Here is a 20,761-nt window from a genome sequence, read left to right as displayed (position 1 = left end):
TTGGTTCTCCCCAGGCTCAACCACAGGCCACAGGCAACAGTCTCTTCCAACTACTCCTTATTGATAGGTGAGTTTATCAAGTTCTGGGACTCAGAGACTATTCAGACAGGTCAGAAAACAACACAAAATTCCGCCCTCAGATTGAAGGCTGTACAAACAATATCTGACCAATACTTGGTGTTGAAAAAATTATGGAATAAAGGGAGAATGACATTCCGATGGATCTCAGTCTCTTGATAGCCTTCAATTTTCATCTCATTTTGATCAAAAGAATCACAGTGTGCTCTTGCCCAGAAAGAAGAGGGCATTCCTAAGTATGGCAGGCCCTATATCAGAGACTTAGCTAAAAGTCAGTAAGAGTACAGCAGGAGAGACTGAAGACAGGGGAGGCAGAGAGCATCTGTCCACGGTATGAGGCCTTGGATGGTTCAGAAGAGACACAGCCCCATGTACAAGTAGACAGCAGGAGAGACTGAAGACAGGGGAGGCAGAGAGCATCAGACCACGGTATGAGGCCATGGATGGTTCAGAAGAGACACAGCCCCATGTACAAGTAGACAGTGTAGTCTTATTATTTATACTTCCAGATAACATGATGAGACCAAGAAGAGTCAAAAGATATACTTTATTTGTCATTCTTCTACATTTGAGCTGTCTCTCTGCCCCCCTTCCCCAGTACCTCTCTTCTTCTGCAGAGCACTACACCCCCATGGAATCCTCCATGGTTCTCATGGTGGGAGAATAAGAGTGTTGTCCTGCTGGGCTGGTCCTGGGCACTCAGCAGAGCGTTGTGCTTTCTTGGGAAAAGGCAGGACAACCAGCTTCTCCTCCACAGGCCCCAGGAAAAGGAAGGACACATCCAGGCTTTCTCCCCAAGAATTTGTGGTGAGATCCAGCTTCACAGGAAAGGCCTCAACAGGGCTGTTTTCCTCAGCATCCTCGGGCTTCTTCTCATCATCCAAGTCGGGTAGGTATAGGACAGATCCTTTAGGCACAGCCTTGGGGGGCAAGTTGGGAGTAGCGGATACGATTTTCTGCTGGGACTCTTCCAGCCCGGGGAGGTGCGCAGGTCCCTGGTTAACAGCAGGGTCTTCCCCTCCAGGGGCAGGAACCTGAAATAAGAACATTTTCAAATAGGGGAACATTCCCGGGAAAGACTCCTGCCATGACTAGTACCAAGCTAAGCTGTTCTGGGACTTTTTGATGGAATGTCTCCAAGGGAGACCACCTAGAGGGATGGACTGCTGGTTAAAGGGTTAAAAAGCAAAAGCAGACAACAGAAGCTTGACTGCAAGTCTCACAAATTCAGAGCTGAACCATGGTTTGGAAAGGTTAAATGGCTCCTTCCAAGTCCCCAGGGCGCTGTCACCCTACTCCCAGTAGTGCGGACATAACCACTTTTATTCAGGGCTTATTCACTGCCAGGCCCCACACAGGGCCCTTCATCCGGTTTCTCTCATTGTTTCCCACAGGGATCTGAACAAGGTCGGTGTTGCAACCCCATTCTACAGACAAGGCAACCAAGACTCAGAGAGGTAAGAACTTGCCCAGAGTCACACACCTCACGGGTGGCAGAGCAGGACTGGGACAAGGTGGCCTGTCTCAAGCACACTCTCAACTAGAGCTGGCTGCCTCGTAGTAAACATTCAATAACTTTTGGAAAGGGTAAGGGTCTTTGGGACACTGGATTTAATGTTTCAGAGGCCTGAGCCATCCGAGCTATGATATCTCTGTTTCTGAAGGAGTCTTACTTATTCTGTAGGACCCCATTGTACCTGGGAAAGAAAAAAAAGTCTGACCGGTCTTTAACCAGCCGCCCTGTGGGTGTGACCTTGGGGCAACCTGAATAAAGTGGTGATCACAGATTTTAGGAAATTAAAAGGAGAGGGTGGTTAGGATTTAGATTATCTGCTCTCTTCTTCATGAGAAGACAAACAATTAGATTGAAAAATACCTGTTGTTCAAAGAAGTCACAAGTCACGGAGACAAACTTTTCTATTTCTCGATCAGTCACAGAACCTTTGCAAAGACCAACAGGCTAAAAACAGAGAAAATACAACATCCTGTGAGTATTATGATTATCAGTGATTATAAATGGAAATCAACTTGCTTTCTGCTTGTGTAGACACACAGCCAATCAACATTTTTATGTTCCTACCATGTTATGGGTAGGCTCTGAGCCAATTCTCTCTAGATCATTTTTACCAAATAATCACCCAAACTAGGCTAAATTTCCTCCAAAGATGTGAAACTCAGGATTTACTTTTTTTAAAAATTTTATTATATTATGTTACTCACCATACAATACACCACTAGTTTTCAATGCAGTAATCCACGATTCATTGTTTTTGTACAACCCCCAGTGCTCCATGCAGTATGTGCCCTCCTGAATACCCACCCCTGGGCTAACCAATCCCCCCTTCCCCCTCCCCTCTATCCCTGTTTCTCAGAGTCCATAGTCTCTCATGGTTCATCTCTCCCTCCAATTCCCCCCACCCTCATTTTTCCCTTCCTTCTCCTAGTGTCCTCCATGCTATTCCTTATGTTCCACAAATAAGTGAAACCATATGATAATTGACTTTCTCTGCTTGACTTATTTCACTTAGCATAATCTCCTCCAGTTCCATCCATGTTGATGTAAAGGTTGGGTATTCATCCTTTCTGATGGCTGAACAATATTCCATTGTATATATGGACCACATCTTCTTTATCCATTCATCTGTTGAAGGGCATCTCGGCTCTTTCCACACTTTGGCTATTGCGGACATTGCTGCTATGAACATTGGGGTGCCTATGGCCTTTCTTTTCACTACATCTGTGTCTTTGGGGTAAATACCCAGTAGTGCAATTGCTGGGTCACAGGGTAGCTCTATTTTTAAATTTTTGAGGAACCTCCACACTGTTTTCCAAAGTGGCTGTACTAACTTGCATTCCCACCAACAGTGTAAGAGGGTTCCCCTTTCTCCACAACCTCTCCAACATTTGTTGTTTCTTTCCCTGTCCATTTTTGCCCTTCTAACTGGTGGAAGGTGGTATCTCAGTGTGGTTTTGATTTGGATTTCCCTGATGGCTAATGATGATGAACACTTTTTCATGTGTGTGTTAGCCATTTGTATGTCTTCTTCAGAGAAGTGTCTTTTCATATCTTCTGCCCACTTTTTGACTTGATTATTTGTTTTTTGGGTGTCGAGTTTGAGAAGTTCTTTATAGATCTTGGATACCAGCCCTTTATCTGTAGTGTCATTTGCAAATATCTTCTCCCATTCTGTGGGTTGCCTCTTTGTTTTGTTGGTTGTTTCCTTTGCTGTGCAGAAGCTTTTTATCTTGATGAAGTCCCAAAAGTTCATTTTTGCTTTTGTTTCACTAGGCTTTGGAGATGTATCTTGAAAGAAGTTGCTGTGGCCGATGGCAAAGAGGTTACTGCCTATGCTCTCCTCTAGGATTTTGATGGATTCGTGTCTCACATTGAGGTCTTTCATCCATTTTGACTTTATCTTTGTGAATGGTGTTAGAGAATGGTCGAGTTTCATTCTTCTGCATGTGGCTGTCCAATTTTCCCAGCACCATTTATTGAAGAGACTGTCTTTTTTCCATTGCATGTTTTTTCCTGCTTTGTCAAAGATTATTTGACCATAGAGTTGGGGGTCCATATCTGGGTTCTCTATTCTGTTCCATTGGTCTATATGTCTGTTTTTGTGCCAGTACCATGCTGTCTCGGTGATCACGGCTTTGTAATATAGCTTGAAATCGGGCAACGTGATGCCCTCAGCTTTGTTTTTCTTTTTCAACATCTCTTTGGCGATTCGGGGTCTTTTCTGATTCCATACAAATTTTACGATTGTCTGTTCCGGCACTTTGAAAAATGTCATTGGAATTTTGATCGGGATGGCATTGAAGGTATAGCTTGCTCTGGGTAGCATAGACATCTTAACAATGTTTATTCTTCCGATCCATGAGCATGGAATATTTTTCCATCTTTTTGTGTCTTCTTCAATTTCTTTCATGAGTGTTCTGTAGTTCCTAGAGTATAGATCCTTTACCTCTTTGGTTAGGTTTATTCCGAGGTATCTTATGGTGTTTGGTGCTATTGTAAATGGAATCGTTTCTCTAATTTCTCTTTCTACAGTTGCATTGTTAGTGTATAAGAAAGCAACTGATTTCTGTGCATTGATTTTGTATCCTGCCACATTACTGAATTGCTGTATGAGTTCTAGTAATTTGGGGGTGGAGTCTTTTGGGTTTTCCACATAAAGTATCATGTCGTCTGCAGAAAGAGAGAGTTTGACTTCTTCTTTGCCAATTTGAATACCTTTTATTTCTTTTTGTTGTCTGATTGCTGTTGCTAGGACTTCTAGTACTATGTTGAACAATAGTGGCGAGAGTGGGCATCCTTGACGTGTTCCTGATCTTAAGGGAAAGGCTCTCAGCTTTTCCCCATTGAGGATGATATTCGCTGTGGGTTTTTCATAGATGGATTTTATGAACTTGAGGAATGTTCCCTCTATCCCTATACTCTGAAGAGTTTTAATCAGGAAAGGATGTTGTATTTTGTCAAATGCTTTTTCTGCATCAATTGAGAGGACCATATGGTTCTTCTCCCTCCTCTTATTAATGTGTTCTATCACATTGATTGATTTGCGAATGTTGAACCACCCTTGCATCCGGGGATAAATCCCACTTGGTCGTGGTGGATGATCCTTTTAATGTATTGTTGGATCCTATTAGCTAGGATTTTGTTGAGGAGTTTGGAATCCATATTTATCAGGGATATCGGTCTGAAATTCTCCTTTTTGATGGGGTCTTTGCCTGGTTTGGGGATTAAGATAATGCTGGCCTCAAAGAATGAGTTTGGAAGTTTTCCTTCTGTTTCTATTTTTTGAAACAGCTTCAGTAGAATAGGTATTATTTCTTCTTTGAATGTTTGGTAGAATTCCCCAGGGAATCCATCAGGCCCTGGACTCTTGTTTTCTGGGAGGTTTTGGATCACTGCTTCAATCTCGTTACTGGTTATTGGCCTATTCAGGTTGTCAGTTTCTTCCTGTTTCAGTCTTGGCAGCTTATAGGTTTCCGGGAAGGCCTCCATTTCATCCAGATTGCTCAGTTTATTGGCATATAGTTGTTGATAATAATTTCTAATAATTGTTTCTGTTTCCTTGGTGTTAGTCATGATCTCTCCCCTTTCATTCATAATTTTATTAATTTGGGTCCTTTCTCTTTTCTTTTGGATAAGTCTGGCCAGTGGTTTATCGATCTTATTAATTCTTTCAAAGAACCAACTTCTAGTTTCGTTGATCTGATCTACTGTGTTTCTGGTTGATCTCTGCTTTAATTTTAATTATTTCTCTTCTGATGCATGAGCATCATTTGTTGCCTTTTCTCTAGTTCTTTAAGGTGTAGAGTTAGTTGGTGAATTCAGGATTTTTCTATTTTTTTGAGTGAGGCTTGGATGGCTATGTATTTCCCCCTTAGGACCGCCTTTGCAGTATCCCATAGGTTTTGGACCGATGTGTTTTCGTTCTCATTGATTTCCATGAATTGTTTAAGTTCTTCTTTGATTTCCAGGTTGACCCAAACATTCTTGGGCAGAGTGGTCTTTAGATTCCAAGTGTTTGAATTTCTGCCAATTTTTTTCTTGTGATTGAGTTCCAGTTTTAAAGCATTGTGGTCTGAGAATATGCAGGGAATAATCTCAATCTTTTGGTATCGGTTGAGACCTGATTTGTGACCCAGTATGTGGTGTATTCTGGAGAAAGTTCCATGTGCGCTCGAGAAGAATGAGTATTCTGTTGTTTTAGGGTGGAATGTTCTGTAAATATCTATGAGGTCCATCTGGTCCAATGTATCATTCAAAGCTCTTGTTTCCTTGGTGATTTTCTGCTTAGATGATCTGTCCATTGCTGAGAGTGGAGTATTGAGGTCTCCTACAATTAACGTATTGTTATCAATATGACTTTTTATTTTGGTTAACAGTTGGCTTATGTAGATGGCTGCTCCCATGTTGGGGGCATAGATATTTACAATTGTTAGATCTTCTTGTTGGATAGACCCTTTAAGAATGATATAGTGTCCTTCTGTGTCTCTAATTACAGACTTTAGTTTAAAATCTAATTTGTCTGATATAAGAATTGCTACCCCAGCTTTCTTTTGAGGTCCGCTGGCATGGAAGATGGATCTCCATCCCTTCACTTTCAGTCTGGATGTATCTTTAGGTTCAAAATGAGTTTCTTGTAGACAGCATATGGATGGATCCTGTCTTTTTATCCAATCTGCAAGCCTGTGCCATTTTATGGGAGCGTTTAGGCCATTCATGTTGAGAGTGATTATTGAAAGATATGAATTAATTGTCATCATGTTGCCTGTGAAGACGTTGTTTTTATAGATTGTCCCTGTAAATTTCTGTTGTATATCACTCTTGGGGTCTTTCTCCTTTTATAGAACCCCCCTTAATATTTCTTGCAGGGCCGGCTTAGTGGTCACATATTCTTTCAGTTTCTGCCAGTCGTGGAAGCTCTGCATCTCTCCATCCATTCTAAATGAAAGCCTTGCCGGGTAAAGTATTCTTGGCTGCATGTTCTTCTCCTTTAGTACCCTGAATATGTCTTGCCAGGCCTTTCTGGCTTGCCAGGTCTCTGTGGATAGATCTGATGTTATTCTGATGTTCCTCCCTCTGTACGTAAGGAATCTCTTCCCGCTAACTGCCCTTAAGATGGTTTCCTTGATTCTAAGATTTGCAAGTTTTACTATTACATGCCGGGGTGTTGGCCTGTTTTCCTTGATCTTAGGAGGGGTCCTCTCTGTCTCTAGGGCGCGAATGTTTGTTTCATTCCCCAGATTAGGGAAGTTCTCAGCTACGATTTGCTCAAAACATCTTCTAGTCCCCTCTCTCTCTCCACTCCCTCCGAGATTCCAATTTTTCTGACATTGGAACGCTACATGGTGTCACTTATTTCTCTGATTCTATTTTCATGGATTCTGAGTTGTTTTTCCCTGGCCTCCTCTTTTCCCTTTTTATCTATTATATTGTCCTCCAGGTTGCTTATTCTCTCTTCTGCCTCAGTTACCCTAGCTGTTAGATTATCTGGATTGGATTGGATCTCATTGATAGCATTCTTAAGTTCTGCCAATTCATCTTTCATTTTTGCCCTTAGAGACTCTATGTTGCCATTAATTGATTTCTCCATTCTAGCCATTGTCTTCACAATTGCTAGCCTGAATTCCGTCTCCGACATCTTGGTTGTAGCTGCATCCATTTGTAAATCTGCAGCAGAAGTCATAATCTCTGAGTCTTTTCTGTTTTGGGGGCTCCTCCTCCTAGTCATTCTGTTGATGGGTGTTTGGAGGGAATGTATAGAGTCCAAATTATTGACCAGAACCCAAGCAAGATGCACCTGTTTTCTTGGGACCTTAGGGTTTCTGGCTTCTTGTTTTCCCAGCCTGTCTTCTGCAGGAGGGGCCTGCTGCGCTGTTACTCAGGCAACCCTGTTTGGGCGGAGTTGCCCTGCACCCCTGTGGCGGGGGGTGGGCTCAGTGGGAATCAGTCTTTGGGGCTTTTGTTCTCTGGTGCCTTTCCCTGGTGGCTTTCCACGTCTCTTCCGCGAGTCAGAGCACAAGAGACCGTTTCCAACCCTCTGCCTCAGAGCAGAGAGACCGCAGTCTGTTCTTCAGTGAGCTCTCCAGGCCACACTGTCTCCGTTTCTGTCCGTGCTGCTATAAACTGCAGCGGCCTGGGTTGTGCGCCCCTCCGCAGCGCTCCCTGTCCTGCCTCCAGGTCGGGGCACATCTCTGCCCTTTGTGCTTCTAAAACCACCAGCCATTCCCAGTTCGCACGCGGGACCAGCCGCTCTGGGTTTCCGCCCCAGGGGCTGCCCTAAAGTCCTTTCCCCGCTGCTACTGGTCTGTGAGACTGTGCCCCATCCGCAGCGCACGAGGCTGTCACTCACTGGCGGTGTAGGATCCCTACGTCCAGGCACCCTCCCACCTCCCTTTATCCTCCGATATCTGCCCGTGGAATCACGGCTCTCTGCTTCCTACCTCAAAACCAACCACCTGCAATATTCTGTTTATAGAGATCCAGATCTTCTTACATCTCAGGCTGGTTTTGTGGGTGCTCAGAGTGGTCTGGTAGATATCCAGCTCAATTCCGGGGACCAGTTGAAATAGGGTCCCCTACTCCTCCGCCAACTTTCCTCCCCCCTCCCCAGGATTTACTTTTTAAACTTATTTTTATTTTTTAAGTAGGCTCCATGCCCAGTGCAGAGCCCAATGCCAGGGTTGAACTCACAACCACGAGATCAAAACCTGAGCTGAGATCAAGAGTTGGACATTTAACCAGCTAAGCCACCCAGGGGCCCCTAAACTCAGGATTTCTTGAGGAACAAACCATTAGAAAATTCTTTGTATTGAGCAGAAATCTGTGTCTATAGAACATCTACCTCCTGTTCTTCTTCCTTTGGGTCATTTTGAAAACCTGTTCTCATCTCTCACATAGTAGTGGCCTTTTGTGTATGTTCCACCTGAGTTTTCCTTTCTCAGACAAAATTCCTCTCAGCTCCTTCAACTTCTATTTAGAAATAAAATAATTTTGTTTTCTTAATACAAATATAAGTATTTAGAATATGGATAAACAAAAAGAAAACAAAAAGACCTGTACTTGCATGAAAGGTAACTGTTTCCCACAATGATTTGATTTCTTTTCTTCTAACCTTTTTTCCTATGCATATATATTTTTCTTCTAGATAAATAGGATTATATTACATATATTATTTTATAACTCTCTCATCACTTAATAATCTATTGTAAAAATCCTTTAATGGCATTAAATAGTCTTCTGTGATCTTCTTTATAATCACTAACTAATATTCCTCTGCATTATTTAACAAGTTCTTAGTTACTTTCTCAGTGTAAATTCCTAGAAGAGGAATTTTAGAATCATAGAGTGTACATATATTCAAGTGCAGATAGAATATTGTAATAAAATGCTGCCTCAATTTCTAAAGAAGAACTCTTAAGAATATTCACATGGACTTTACTAAAATGTGGCTAAACAGACTGCCTGAATATTACTGTATCACCCATGTCCAATTGGAAAGTCCTTGGAGAATGGGGCTTCAGCCTCTTCCTTCTCCAATTCTTCACCAAATCATATAGGGGACACTCTCTAAGAGAACCTTCTGGAGAGACTGCAGTTACCTGTACCAAGTAGAGCCTGGCTACTCCCACTCTGACTAGGATTTGCTGAGCTACTCTAATTCATGCTGAATCTAGGGTGAACCACAAAGAGGGAGTTTGTGAGCAAGCTTAACATGTGAACCCTAGAGTTTGGGGATGTATGGGCTATGAAGATTGGTATCTGCTTCTCTCTCAGAGCATTCTGAAGGCAGTGTCTTGGCTAAAAGAGTCTACTATGGTAGTGTAAGGAGAAGGGGCAGGAAAGGGAACACTGTTTCCACTGTTTGGAATAGTAAAAATGTGTGAATTCCTTGGGACAAGCAAATGCCATAGGTAAGGCTTTTTTGAAAGTACCTACCCAATGGACAATCTTCCAGAGAAGGGGCATGTGATAGTGAAAATCTGTGGGGGCTGAATCTGAGAAGGAATGGTTCCAAGGACTCAGCTAGAGAATATATCATCCTGCCAGGAAAGGACCCCAGGATGAACCAACACCTGTACCACCTGAGAGAACCAGCACTGGAACCTGTCTTATGGAGGGCCAGGGTAGACCAAGAGAAAACTACAACTGCAGTTATATAAAAAAGACTTTGTACTCTTCTTTCTTCTCCTCTTTCATTCTTCTTGGAACTTGGAAGAGCAAGAATTAAGCAAAAGATTACAGAAGAGGGAGAAAGAGTGAAAGACTAGACCTTGACCCCCTTTCTCGCAGCAAGTCCTAAACTCTGAGTTAGGTTGAAGCTATGGAGAGAGAGAAAAGCTTTGCATTGGATATAAGATACAAGTTTTGATTCAGAATTGATTGAACAGATTTTTTTCAGACCTGCAAGTGAATCTTAATTACCTAAGTGAAATTGTTCTTATTATTGAAAATGACCAGAAAGCTATGGGATCTGCCCACGATGTTATTGATAAGCAAGAAGAAGAGATCCTACAGAATAGGGTGAAAATGGTTTCCCAATTATTCCTTGAGAAAATTCACTTGAATAATTATACAAGGCTTTTGAGACACACACTTTAGATTCAAAGATGCACATAGGTTGAAAGTAAAAGGATGGAAAAAAATATATAATGCAAACAGTAACCAAAAGAAAGCTGGAATGGCTATACAAATATCAGACAAAATTGACTCTAAGAAAAAATTGTTGGTAGAGACAAGGAAAAACACTTTATAATGATAAAAAGGCCAATTTATTAGGAAGACACAACAACTATAAATATATATGTACCTAACAACAGAGCCCCAAAGAACATAAGCAAAACTGACAGAATTCGAAGGAGATAAAGACAAGTCAACAATAATAGTTGGAAACCTCACTTTTAGTAATGGATAGAACAACTATACATAACATCAACAAGGAAATAGAAGACCCTATAAACCAATCATTACAGAATGCTCCACCTAATGAGAGTAGAATATACACTCTTCTCAAGTGTACATGGAACATTTTCTAGGATATACCTTATGTTAAATTTTAAAACAAACTTCAGTAGATTTAAAAGACTTGAGATCATATGGAGCATATTCTCCAACCACAATGGAATGAAATTGGAAATGGATTAAAAAAAAATTGGGGAATTTTGCAAATATTAGATGACATACTCCTATATAGCCAAGTGGTCAAAGAAGTAATCACAAAGAAAACTAGAAAATACTTTGAGATGAATGAAACCAAAACAAAACATGCACAACGTATGAGATTAGCTAAAGCACTGCTTAGAAGGAAATTTGTAGATGTAAATGCTATTGTTAAAAAAGAAAAACAAAATTGCATATCATTTACATAACCTTCTACTTTAAGAAACAGGGAGGAAAAAAACCTCATCCCAAAGCAAGCAAAAAGAAGGCCATAATAAAGAGCACAGAGGAAATAAATGAACTAGATGATTAAAAAATGGAAAATAAAACTGCAAGTTGATTATTTGAAAAGATCAACAAAAATGACAAAACTTTAGCTAGACTGACCAAGAAAAAAATGACTCATATTACTAAAATTGGAATTAAAGAGGGGACATCACTTCCAATCTTTCAGAAATAAGAAGGGAATACTATGAACATCTTCCTGTATACTGAGAAATTAGGTAACTTGGATAAAATGGACAGATTCCTAGGAAGACACAAACTACCAAAACTTAAGAAGAAATAGAAAATCTGAATAGAACTATAAGAAGTAAAAAGATTGAATTGTTAATAATAATTTTTTGAAAACCCCAAACTTCTCACAAAGACAAGCTCAGGCCCACTGGTGAATTCTACCATTTAAAGGAAAATGAACACCAATCCTTAGCAAACTCTCCCAAAATAAAATAGAAGAGAAGGGAATTTTCCCAACTCATTCTGTGAGGCCAATATTAAACTCAGGTGAAAATCAAGCAGAGACAATACAAGAAAACTATAGATTAATATCTCATGAATATAAATGAAAAATCTTATAAAAAAATACTGGCAAATTGAATTTAGCAACTCATAAAAAGGATTACATACCGTGACCAATTGGGATTCATCTCCAAAGTGCAAGATTATTTTATTTTTATTTATTTTTTAAAAAGATTTTATTTATTTATTTGACAAAGAGAGAGTACAAGTGGGGGGGGCGGGGGGGGAGTGGCACGCAAAAGGAGAAGCATGTTCCTGCTGAGCAGAGAGCCTGACATGGGGCTTGATCCCAGGACCCTGGGATCATGACCTGAGCCAAAGGCAGATGCTTAACTGACTGAGCCACCCAGGTGCCCCCAAGATTATTTTAACATACAAGAGTCAATCATTGTTATATACAATAATAATAAAGGAGAAAAAAAAACATGGTTATCTCATTAACTCAGAAAAAGAATTTGATTAACACTGTTTCTTGATTAAAAATCATTCAGAAATTAGAAATAGAACTTTTTCAATTTAATAGAGGGCATCCATGAAAAACCTACAGTTAACATCATATTCAATGATGAAATACTCAATGTTTTCCCCAGGAATAAGATAAGGATGTCTACTCTTCCCACCTCTGTTCAATATTGTACTGGAAGTCCTAGCCAGGGAAATTCGGCAAGAAAAAGAATTAAAAGGCATGCAGATTGGAAAGGAAGAAGTAAAGCTATCTCTAATTGCAGATGACATGATCTTGTATGTAGAAAGTCCTAAGGAATCTACTAGAAAACTATTAGAAAGAGTAAATGAGTCCAGCAAGTTTACAGGATGCAAGATCAATATGCAAAAATCAATTGTATTTCTATACAGGAAACGATTCAAAAATAAAATTAAGGAAACAAATACATTATTTTAACAGCAAAGAGAGTAAGATATTTAGATATACAAATAAATGAGTTTTGAACATGGAAAACTACAAAACATTGTTGAAGGAAATTGAGTGAGTCCTAAACAAAAGGAAAGACAATCCATATTCATGGACTGAAAGACTTATTATTGTTAAGATGACAATATGTCTCACATTGGTCTACAGATTCAGTGCAATTCTTATCACATTTCTAACTACCTTTTTAAAATAGAAATAGAAAATGACAAGCTGATCCTAAGATTATTATGAAAATGCAAGGGATCCAGAATACCCAAATAATTTTGAATAAAAAAGAACAAAATAGGAGGACTCACACATCCCAATTTCAAAATTTGCCACAAAGCTATAGTATTCAAGATAGTGAAGTAGTGGCGTAAGGATAGTTACATAGATCCATGGAATAAAATTGAGAGTACAGAAATAAACCTTGACATTTATGGTCAAGTGATCTTCAAGAAGTATGCCAAGACACTCAAATGGGGAAAAATGATTGTTTTTTTCAACAAATAATTCCAGGACAAATGGACATCCACATGCAAAAGAATGAAGCTGAACCTCCTACCTCACACAATATACAAAAATTGACTCAGTATGGGTCACAAACCTAAACATAAGAGCTAAAACTACAAAACTCTTTGAAGAATACATAGGAGTAAATCTTAGTGATCTTGGATTAGGCAACGATTTCTTAGAGATGACTCCAAATGCACATTCAATGAGAACAAAAATAAATAAGAGGGACGTCATGGAAATTAAAAACTTTTTTTTTTTTACTAAAAATGTCATTTTTTTGTTGCAGGTTGGTATTAGATCTTTAAAGTATGTAATTATTAAGTATTTAATTATTTTTAAAGTGTGTAATTATTAAGAAAACTAGAAAAACATGTATTTCAATTTTTAAAAATATATACAGTAGAATATACAATGTACATTTGAATGTACAACTTTTATACTTCAAAGAACATCATTAAGAAAATGAATAGATGGGGCGCCCCAGTGGCTCAGTTATTAAGCGCCTGCCTTAGGCTCAGGTCATGATCCCAGGGTCCTGGGATCGAGCCCCGCATCGGGCTCCCTGCTCAGTGGGAAGCCTGCTTCTCCCTCTCCCACTCCCCCTGCTTGTGTTCCCTCTCTCTGTGTGTCTTTCTCTGGCAAATAAATAAAAATCTTAAAAAAAGAAAAGAAAAGAAAACGAATAGACAACCCAGAGAATGAGAGAAAATATTTGCAGTCATATATGTGATTAAGGGATTGTCTCTAGAATATGTAAAGAACTCCTACAATTCAACAATAAGAAAATAAATAGTCCAATTTTGAAATAGTCAAAGGATCTGAAGAGACATTTCTCCAAAGAATATATACACGATAATGGCCAATAAGTACATTAAAAATGCTTAACATCATTAGCCATGAGGAAAATGCAAGTAACAACCAAAATGAGATACCACTTCATCCTCAATAAGATAGGTATAATAAAAAGACAGCTAACGATAATAATAAGTATGAGCAAAAATGTGGAGAAATCGAAACCCTCATATGTTGCAGATGGGATTATAAAACTGGTGCAGTCACTTTGGAAAACAGTTTGGCAGTTAGTCAAAAGGTTAAACATAAAGTGTGACCCAGCAATCCCACTTCAAACTATATATACAGGAGAAATGAAAACACAGTATACATAAAAACTTGTATACAACCCAAATATCCATTGACTAATGGATGAGTAAACAGTACATGGTGCATCCATGCAATGAAATATTATTTGGCCATAAAAAGGAATGAAGCTCTGATCCATGCTACAACACAGATAAACCTTGAAAACATTATCTTAAGTGAAAAAAGCAGACACAAAAGGCCATACACAGCATGATTCCATTATATGGAATGTCCAAAAGAAGACAAAATCATAAAGACAATAAATTAATCTATTTAATCTATTTATGCTAATCTGCATTCTCCAGGGGCTTGGGTGAGGGGCTTCTTTTTGGGCTGATGAAAATATTCTAAAATTACATAGTGGTGATGGTGGCACAAGTCTGTGAATCTACTAAAAGGAAAAAGAGAAAAAAAACACTGGATTGTATACCTTAAATGGTGAATTTTATGATGTGTGAATTATACTTAATGAAGCTGTTAGTGTAAGTAAGTAAATAAGGAGAAAAAAGCTCTTTGATTCATTTTGCCCAATTGGGCTACAAGACATTGTGTCCATTGACATTTCCCACCAGATGTGTTTCAAGTTTCAAGGTGCCCTGCACATCTTGAATGCATTCTTTGAAAGAAGCCCTCTTTGAATTCTTTGTCCTTCTAACAGAGTGGTCCGAGGAATGGAATACCATGCTGTATTCCAAATGTAACTGGATTTGTTCAGATAGAAGCAGGACCCATCACAAACCACTGAGAAGATTCGTCTATGTTTTACAGTGTCCTATGATTAATTTTTTTTTTTTGCAAAGCCATCATATTGCTGATGAAAATTGCAGTTATGATAAAATAAAATCCTTTATAATTGCATCTGAGCCCGCACAATCTCTATTTAGTCAGTTGTTCCTTAAGGGGAAGAAAAGCATCTCATGCATTATAACACCTCATGTAATAATTTATGCTCAATGAGTATCGATAGATGACTTGTGAACACAAAAATCTTAAATTATGAAGACATTTAGGAACACTTACCTCGGAGTCATGGGGCTGAAGGGCACAGCTGCTGGCTTGGGATTTGGTACATGGTGACTCTCTGATTAAGTATTCCACAAAGTAGGAAAGGCCAAACACCCACTGGTATGAGATGAGAGTTGAGAAATAAAAAATCAAATCTTACTATATGGAGAAATAATTCAGGTTTGGCAGCATTTTATTTAGGAGAACCAAACGTCCTCAGTCAAAGTCATTGTCAACACAGGACTCCTACTGTCCCTATACTCCCCACCAAGATCAAAGCATGCACTGTGATTTTGTCATTTAAAAAACATAATCACCATACTTTTCTTCCCTTCTTAAGGATTTGAAAGAGCTCTAAAAACCTTCCCTTGGGTGAGCTGATTTTTCCTCCCATAGATTAGTTTTTAGATTAGCTTTTCTCTATATAATAGATTCAACATCATCCAAATACAAATGAGCCTTCATTTTCCCTAATCTGTAAAACTCACAATCCATTCCAGGCCTTAAGATGAAGCAGAAATTGACTTGCTAAATGGTCCATGGTCAATTAAATATGAGAATGTAGCAGCAAATAGTGAATAACCAAGGAGACTATGAGTCTATTTCCCTTCTCACCTTAAGGCCAATGAAGTAAAATGGAGTCCCACAACTCTCGTGGAAATCCCATGGCATAACTCAGACACTGAAACATGACTGAATGTATATCAGGTCTACCCAAGTAGGGAATAAAGAAAAGGCTTTTCTGTTCAAATTAAAAGGAATGCCTTGATATTCACCTCTCAGCTTAGGAACTGACAGTAACAGTTATGAGACACATTGTTGGTGTAATGACACTTCAGCCTCACCTGGCTAGAAGCCTGGGTGACTTGGACGAGAGAATACTGCTTTGAGGTGCTCTCACTGTTGTATTTTGCAAGAGATTCAAGGGCAGCTTCCAGAACCTTGGGATCTGACAGGTCAGTGGCTCTGGGGCAGTCAGGGCACATTCTGTGAATCTTTCTTTGAGAAACTGTTGATGCCAAAGAGAAGTTTAAAAATGAAACTCCTTAATGATTTTTAATCCCAGAAATCATACGTCCACAACAGAGGCAGAGATCGAAAAAAATCATTTTGGCAAGGATGGAATGAATGGAAAAGACATTATCTAGAAAGAAAGCTGTCAGCAGAGAGTTTTCTGCAATGAGTGCGTACTACTTTCATAATTCAAAAAAAAAAAAAATCAAAGCAAGATTTTTTCACCTCACACAAAGGTATTTACCCCAGGAATTGCATCCAAAAATATATGTGTGTTATATTGATATAAAACCTTTCCCCCAGTTAGCTCAGTATCTGCTACCATCATTGCCTCTGCCCGGCGGACTGAGTGTCTTAAAATGTTGGGATTTCATTAGTGTCATGTCTTATTCACCTTTTAGTCTCCAACACATAACATTAACGTCTAATGCATTGTAAGCGCTTAGCAAATGCTTATTGAATGACATACAGCAGGTAAGCACACCCTCCCCAGTTAGAAAATACAGGCGGGCCAGAAAACAAATACTGGTCAAATCACTGTGTGACTGGATAGAATAATTATGCTAAACGTGTAGCGAGCATTTCTGATTGGGAGGAGCTGGGGGTGGCAAAAGTCCTGTGAAAGTCAGGCCAGGGAACTTTTCTGGAAGTTATTTCTGTAGAGCAAATACATTGTTTTGATCAATTGCATGCTTATTTGCATGTTTGGGGGCATACTGTGAGGCAGTTTCCATAGCTTATCACTCCTGGCACCATCGTCCCCACAGGTCTCTTCCTGACCTCCCATACCTCTGTCACCTATGACTTCCATTTAAATCCCAATCTGTCTTGTTGGTTGTTCTCTGGTTCATTTATGAAGACTCATCTTCACAACCAGGAAGCTTAAACGGTGGCTAATATTTGCTCTGTTGCTTTATCTCCCAAAGGATCCAGCAACATTGTTATCTCCTGGATCTTATTAGAAATGCAGACTTTCAGGCAACACCCCACACCTCTAGAATCAGAATCTGCACTTGAACAAGATCCACCAGGGGAGTCACATTCACATATAGTTTGACAAGCAGCCACATCCTATTTTCCCATGCCTTGGATATTTGCTTTCCGAATAAGGATCCAGAACGAATGCACGTGCCTATTTGAAATGCCATTAGTTTCAGCCTCATTCTTAGTTCATTTATTCAACAGTACTACGGACTCCTTACACTTAATAGGAACGGAGGGAGGGCTTTGGCAGGCAAGAAGAAGGAATACATGTTCTGCTCGATAGAAGATAGGCGACCCAAATCAAGGCAGCACGTTGTCTCTGTTCTGTGGTTAGGCTAAATCTGTATAGGAATGAGAACAGGTGAGCACCTTTCCTTTCTGGAATAGAGAACGTGACGGAAGAAGCAACATTGGCAAGGTCCTCAAAGAATGTAAGTTCTAAGGGCAGAGGGTGTCGGGTGAGGGCATCCTTAGCAGAGGAGGAGGCAAGCAGTAGATGTGGACATCGGAAAGTAGTGTGTGTGCTTGGAAAATAGTGAAGCATCCATCCAGTTGCAGAAAGTGCAGAGTTGATGTAGTCAGGGAAATAATGTCAGAGAGAGCTAGAAAGGGAGCCTGGGGACCAGAGTAGAGATGAAGCCATTTCCATCAGACTAAACATTTAGGATTTAATGCAGCCCTCTATAATAAAGGATTTAAGCAGGTTATTTAAGAAGATTGCTTGTGAAGAGGAGTGGTACAAATTGAACTTATAGGAGAGGCAAATACTGGATAGAAGAACATGGCCTTAGTATGAATAGGAAGTAAGGATGGGAGAACCCCGTATACGCTAGGCATAGCCCTATTTAATGTTCTTTTTCCATATTTTATTAAAATGAACAAAATCAGAGTGCTCTCTTACCTGGGCGAAGAGTACAGTTATAAGCAGGTAAGTAGAGAATCCTTGCTGGCATGTTTACATAAAATATTGCTTTGCATTGACCATAAACCTGGAACAAACACACACATTTTATGAAATGGTGGAACAAAAACTCTGACTTTTAAAAATATCCCCAAAATTAGATTGGACATTTTATTTTTTAAGATTTATTTATTTGAGAGAGAGAGAGAGGAGGGGCAGAGGGCGAGGGAGAGAGAGAATCTCCAGCAGACTCCACGCTGAGTGCAGAGTCTGACACAGGGCTCGATCTCACGACCCTGAGATCACCGACCTGAGCCGAAACCAAGAGCCGGACACTTAACTGACTGTGTCACTCAGGTGCCCCTGGACACTTTCTTTTTAAATAATGAAAAACTAAAGTCAGTTTTGGCGGTTTGGGGTATGAGAAACTGCCAGCAAATCAACAAATAGTCAACCTTCTTCTGAGACACAGCGAGTCTACATTCCCCAGCCTCCTTCCAGATTAGGTGTGACTGTATAATTGAGTTGCAACCACAGGGAGGTGAGAAGTGATTGTAACCATTTCCAGGTGGCCCATGAAGTTTTCTCCATGTGAGCTGTCCACCACGCTCTTTCTCTTGCCATAGCCTGATGCAAATAAGCATGGCAGTCATAGAAACCACGGGTTGAAGGTGGCTGTCGAGAACCACAACGTGGAAGGCATGTGGGGCTCCAGGTCACTTCTGGAGGAAAGCCCCCTCTTGATCAGGAGTTTCTATTCTGAACTTTACATGAGTGAGAAATAAACTTCTATCCTGTTGGAATCAGCATACACTTCTTAGGGTATATATTAAAGCATCTATAGTATCACTGTAACAAATACAAAGAGCAAAGTACTCTGCTCTTCAAAACCAGATAGGTGCAATTTGACAAATTTGGTTGAATGACTAGAAAAGATATCTCGATCACATAGTTTATTTCTAAACACAGTTCTGCACTCAAAATATAAAGTTTCATATGAATGGACATAACCTCAGGATAATTGAGAATCAAAACACAGCTGACTCTGTTATTTTTGAGCTTCTTCAATAGTCGCCTTTAAAAGCTTGAATTCTGAGGCCTTTTAGGTTCTATGATTCCAGGAAATCCTTCTATGGCACCTCTGGGAGCTCCCATGCTGTAAGCCTTCCCTCTCCCCAGCCTCACATTCTGTATCAGTGTTCACTGAAACAAAGCAAAATAAAACCAAGAAAGAAGCCCTCTCTCCATTGCTTCTATAGTCTTCCTTAGACACACATCCAGAGCACTACATCTCAAATCTTTTTTCTCACAATTCAAATACTAGCTCAGAGCCTATAGGAGGGTCTTGGAGGTAGAAAACAATTTTGGGGCAACTTTTCAGTTCTGGGGTCATGACTCCCCATGGGACGCTCAGAAACTCCTTTGATTAAACTTTTAAAACTAAACTCTACAGTATTGGAATAATCACATGGGCACCATGCCCAAGAGATTATAATGAAGAGATGGTACACATTGAGCAATCCTCACCCAGGTCAGAGAACACCTAGCTTCTCCAGAGTGCCTGGACACAAGCACTTACCGATCTATGAAGGTGCCTCTTCTCACAGTCTTTCCACGCCTTCCTGGTGAGTACATGGCAGTCAGTCTCCAACACGTCCAGTGTGAGATAGAACAGAGATCCCAGGTCAACCTGTGAGAGGGGGTTGAGAAATGCACTGCATCCCACATGAAGCAGAAACCCCTAAAGACTGGCCAAAAAGTCTCTGGTTTATGGCAGAGCCAAAGTCTGTGATGTTTGTGAAGATTTTGGATAACCTGTTGGACACTAGACAAAGTGTCAGAGTAGGATAACTATTAGCACAATAACAAGAGCATGTAGCACACCCTGGCAGGGAAGAGAGGAACGTTCTTAGCAGGGTTTCCAATTTGGAAAGCATCTGCCAACACATGTCTCTGGGGTCCCATCCCCTGGTTGGCCTCCTCAGCTTGTGTAAGCACCTGCCCAAGATAAGGGACGGTCACTTGCCTGTCTGTGTTCACGGACATCGCTCACTCGGTTGAGTCTCAGAATGTAGCCATCCTTTCGGTCCCTGTTGATGTCCTGAAGGGCAAAGCCTGCGACTGTCAGAACATCTGAGTCATTGCAGCCACGGGGGAGGACATGTAAGGGGAGGGGTGGCATAGGTGGAGATCTAGCCCTGCAGCATGCAGCCAGTGTGCAGAGCACCAGGGGTAGGAGCAGACCCATTCTGTGGGCAACAAGTTCCAGGATGAGTCAGGATATAGAGGTATAGGGATCAGGCTGCTCACAGTGCTCTCTCTGTAAAGCTAATGTGCACAGTTTTATAATCACAATCTGAACCGGTAACCAGGTTTTGAAACACGATGTCCCATTTTATCTCCTTGAATTCTAACTGTGGATTTCCCTGAGTCAGTACTTTGGATGGGATTTGCCAATGTTTCTAACCTTGGACCCTGGAGCAATCTCATATTCACACGTCATGTAAGCAAATTTGTTTCCTAACCTTTTCTTTTTTTTTTCTTTTTAAAGATTTTATTTATTTATTTGACAGAGAGAGATAGCAAGAGCAGGAACACAAGCAGGGGGGAGTGGGAGAGTGAGAAGCAGGCCCCCCGCCGAGAAGAGAGCCCGATGCGGGCCTTGATGCCAGGACCCTGGGATCATGACCTGAGCCGAAGGCAGACGCTTAACCGACTGAGCCACCCAGGTGCCCCTCCTAAACTT

General features: G+C 40.4%; 1 protein-coding gene across 3 annotated transcripts; it reads right to left on the bottom strand.

The window, feature by feature from the left end:
- Positions 1 to 606: 606 nt before the first annotated feature.
- FETUB (fetuin B) lies at positions 607 to 20,535 on the bottom strand. Of its 3 annotated transcripts, XM_034990086.1 has the most exons (7): positions 20,042 to 20,535; positions 19,595 to 19,705; positions 18,016 to 18,103; positions 15,962 to 16,125; positions 15,132 to 15,233; positions 1,955 to 2,038; positions 607 to 1,112 (listed from the first exon to the last, which is right to left on the bottom strand). In XM_034990086.1, the coding sequence occupies exons 1-7, from the start codon at positions 20,261 to 20,263 to the stop codon at positions 729 to 731; spliced, it is 1,155 nt and encodes a 384-aa protein (XP_034845977.1). In that variant the 5' UTR covers positions 20,264 to 20,535; the 3' UTR covers positions 607 to 728. The 3 variants fall into 3 exon arrangements, with proteins under 3 accessions (XP_034845977.1, XP_034845983.1, XP_034845987.1); XM_034990092.1 differs by lacking the exon at positions 19,595 to 19,705 and having other exon boundaries at positions 20,042 to 20,263; XM_034990096.1 differs by lacking the exons at positions 18,016 to 18,103; positions 19,595 to 19,705 and having other exon boundaries at positions 20,038 to 20,263.
- Positions 20,536 to 20,761: the final 226 nt, after the last annotated feature.

The sequence above is a fragment of the Mirounga leonina genome, unplaced genomic scaffold (genome assembly GCF_011800145.1).
Source record: "Mirounga leonina isolate KUSES-001 unplaced genomic scaffold, KU_Mleo_1.0 Mir_115, whole genome shotgun sequence".
Taxonomy (NCBI): domain Eukaryota; kingdom Metazoa; phylum Chordata; class Mammalia; order Carnivora; family Phocidae; genus Mirounga; species Mirounga leonina.
This window is presented reverse-complemented; position numbering and strand designations above follow the sequence as displayed.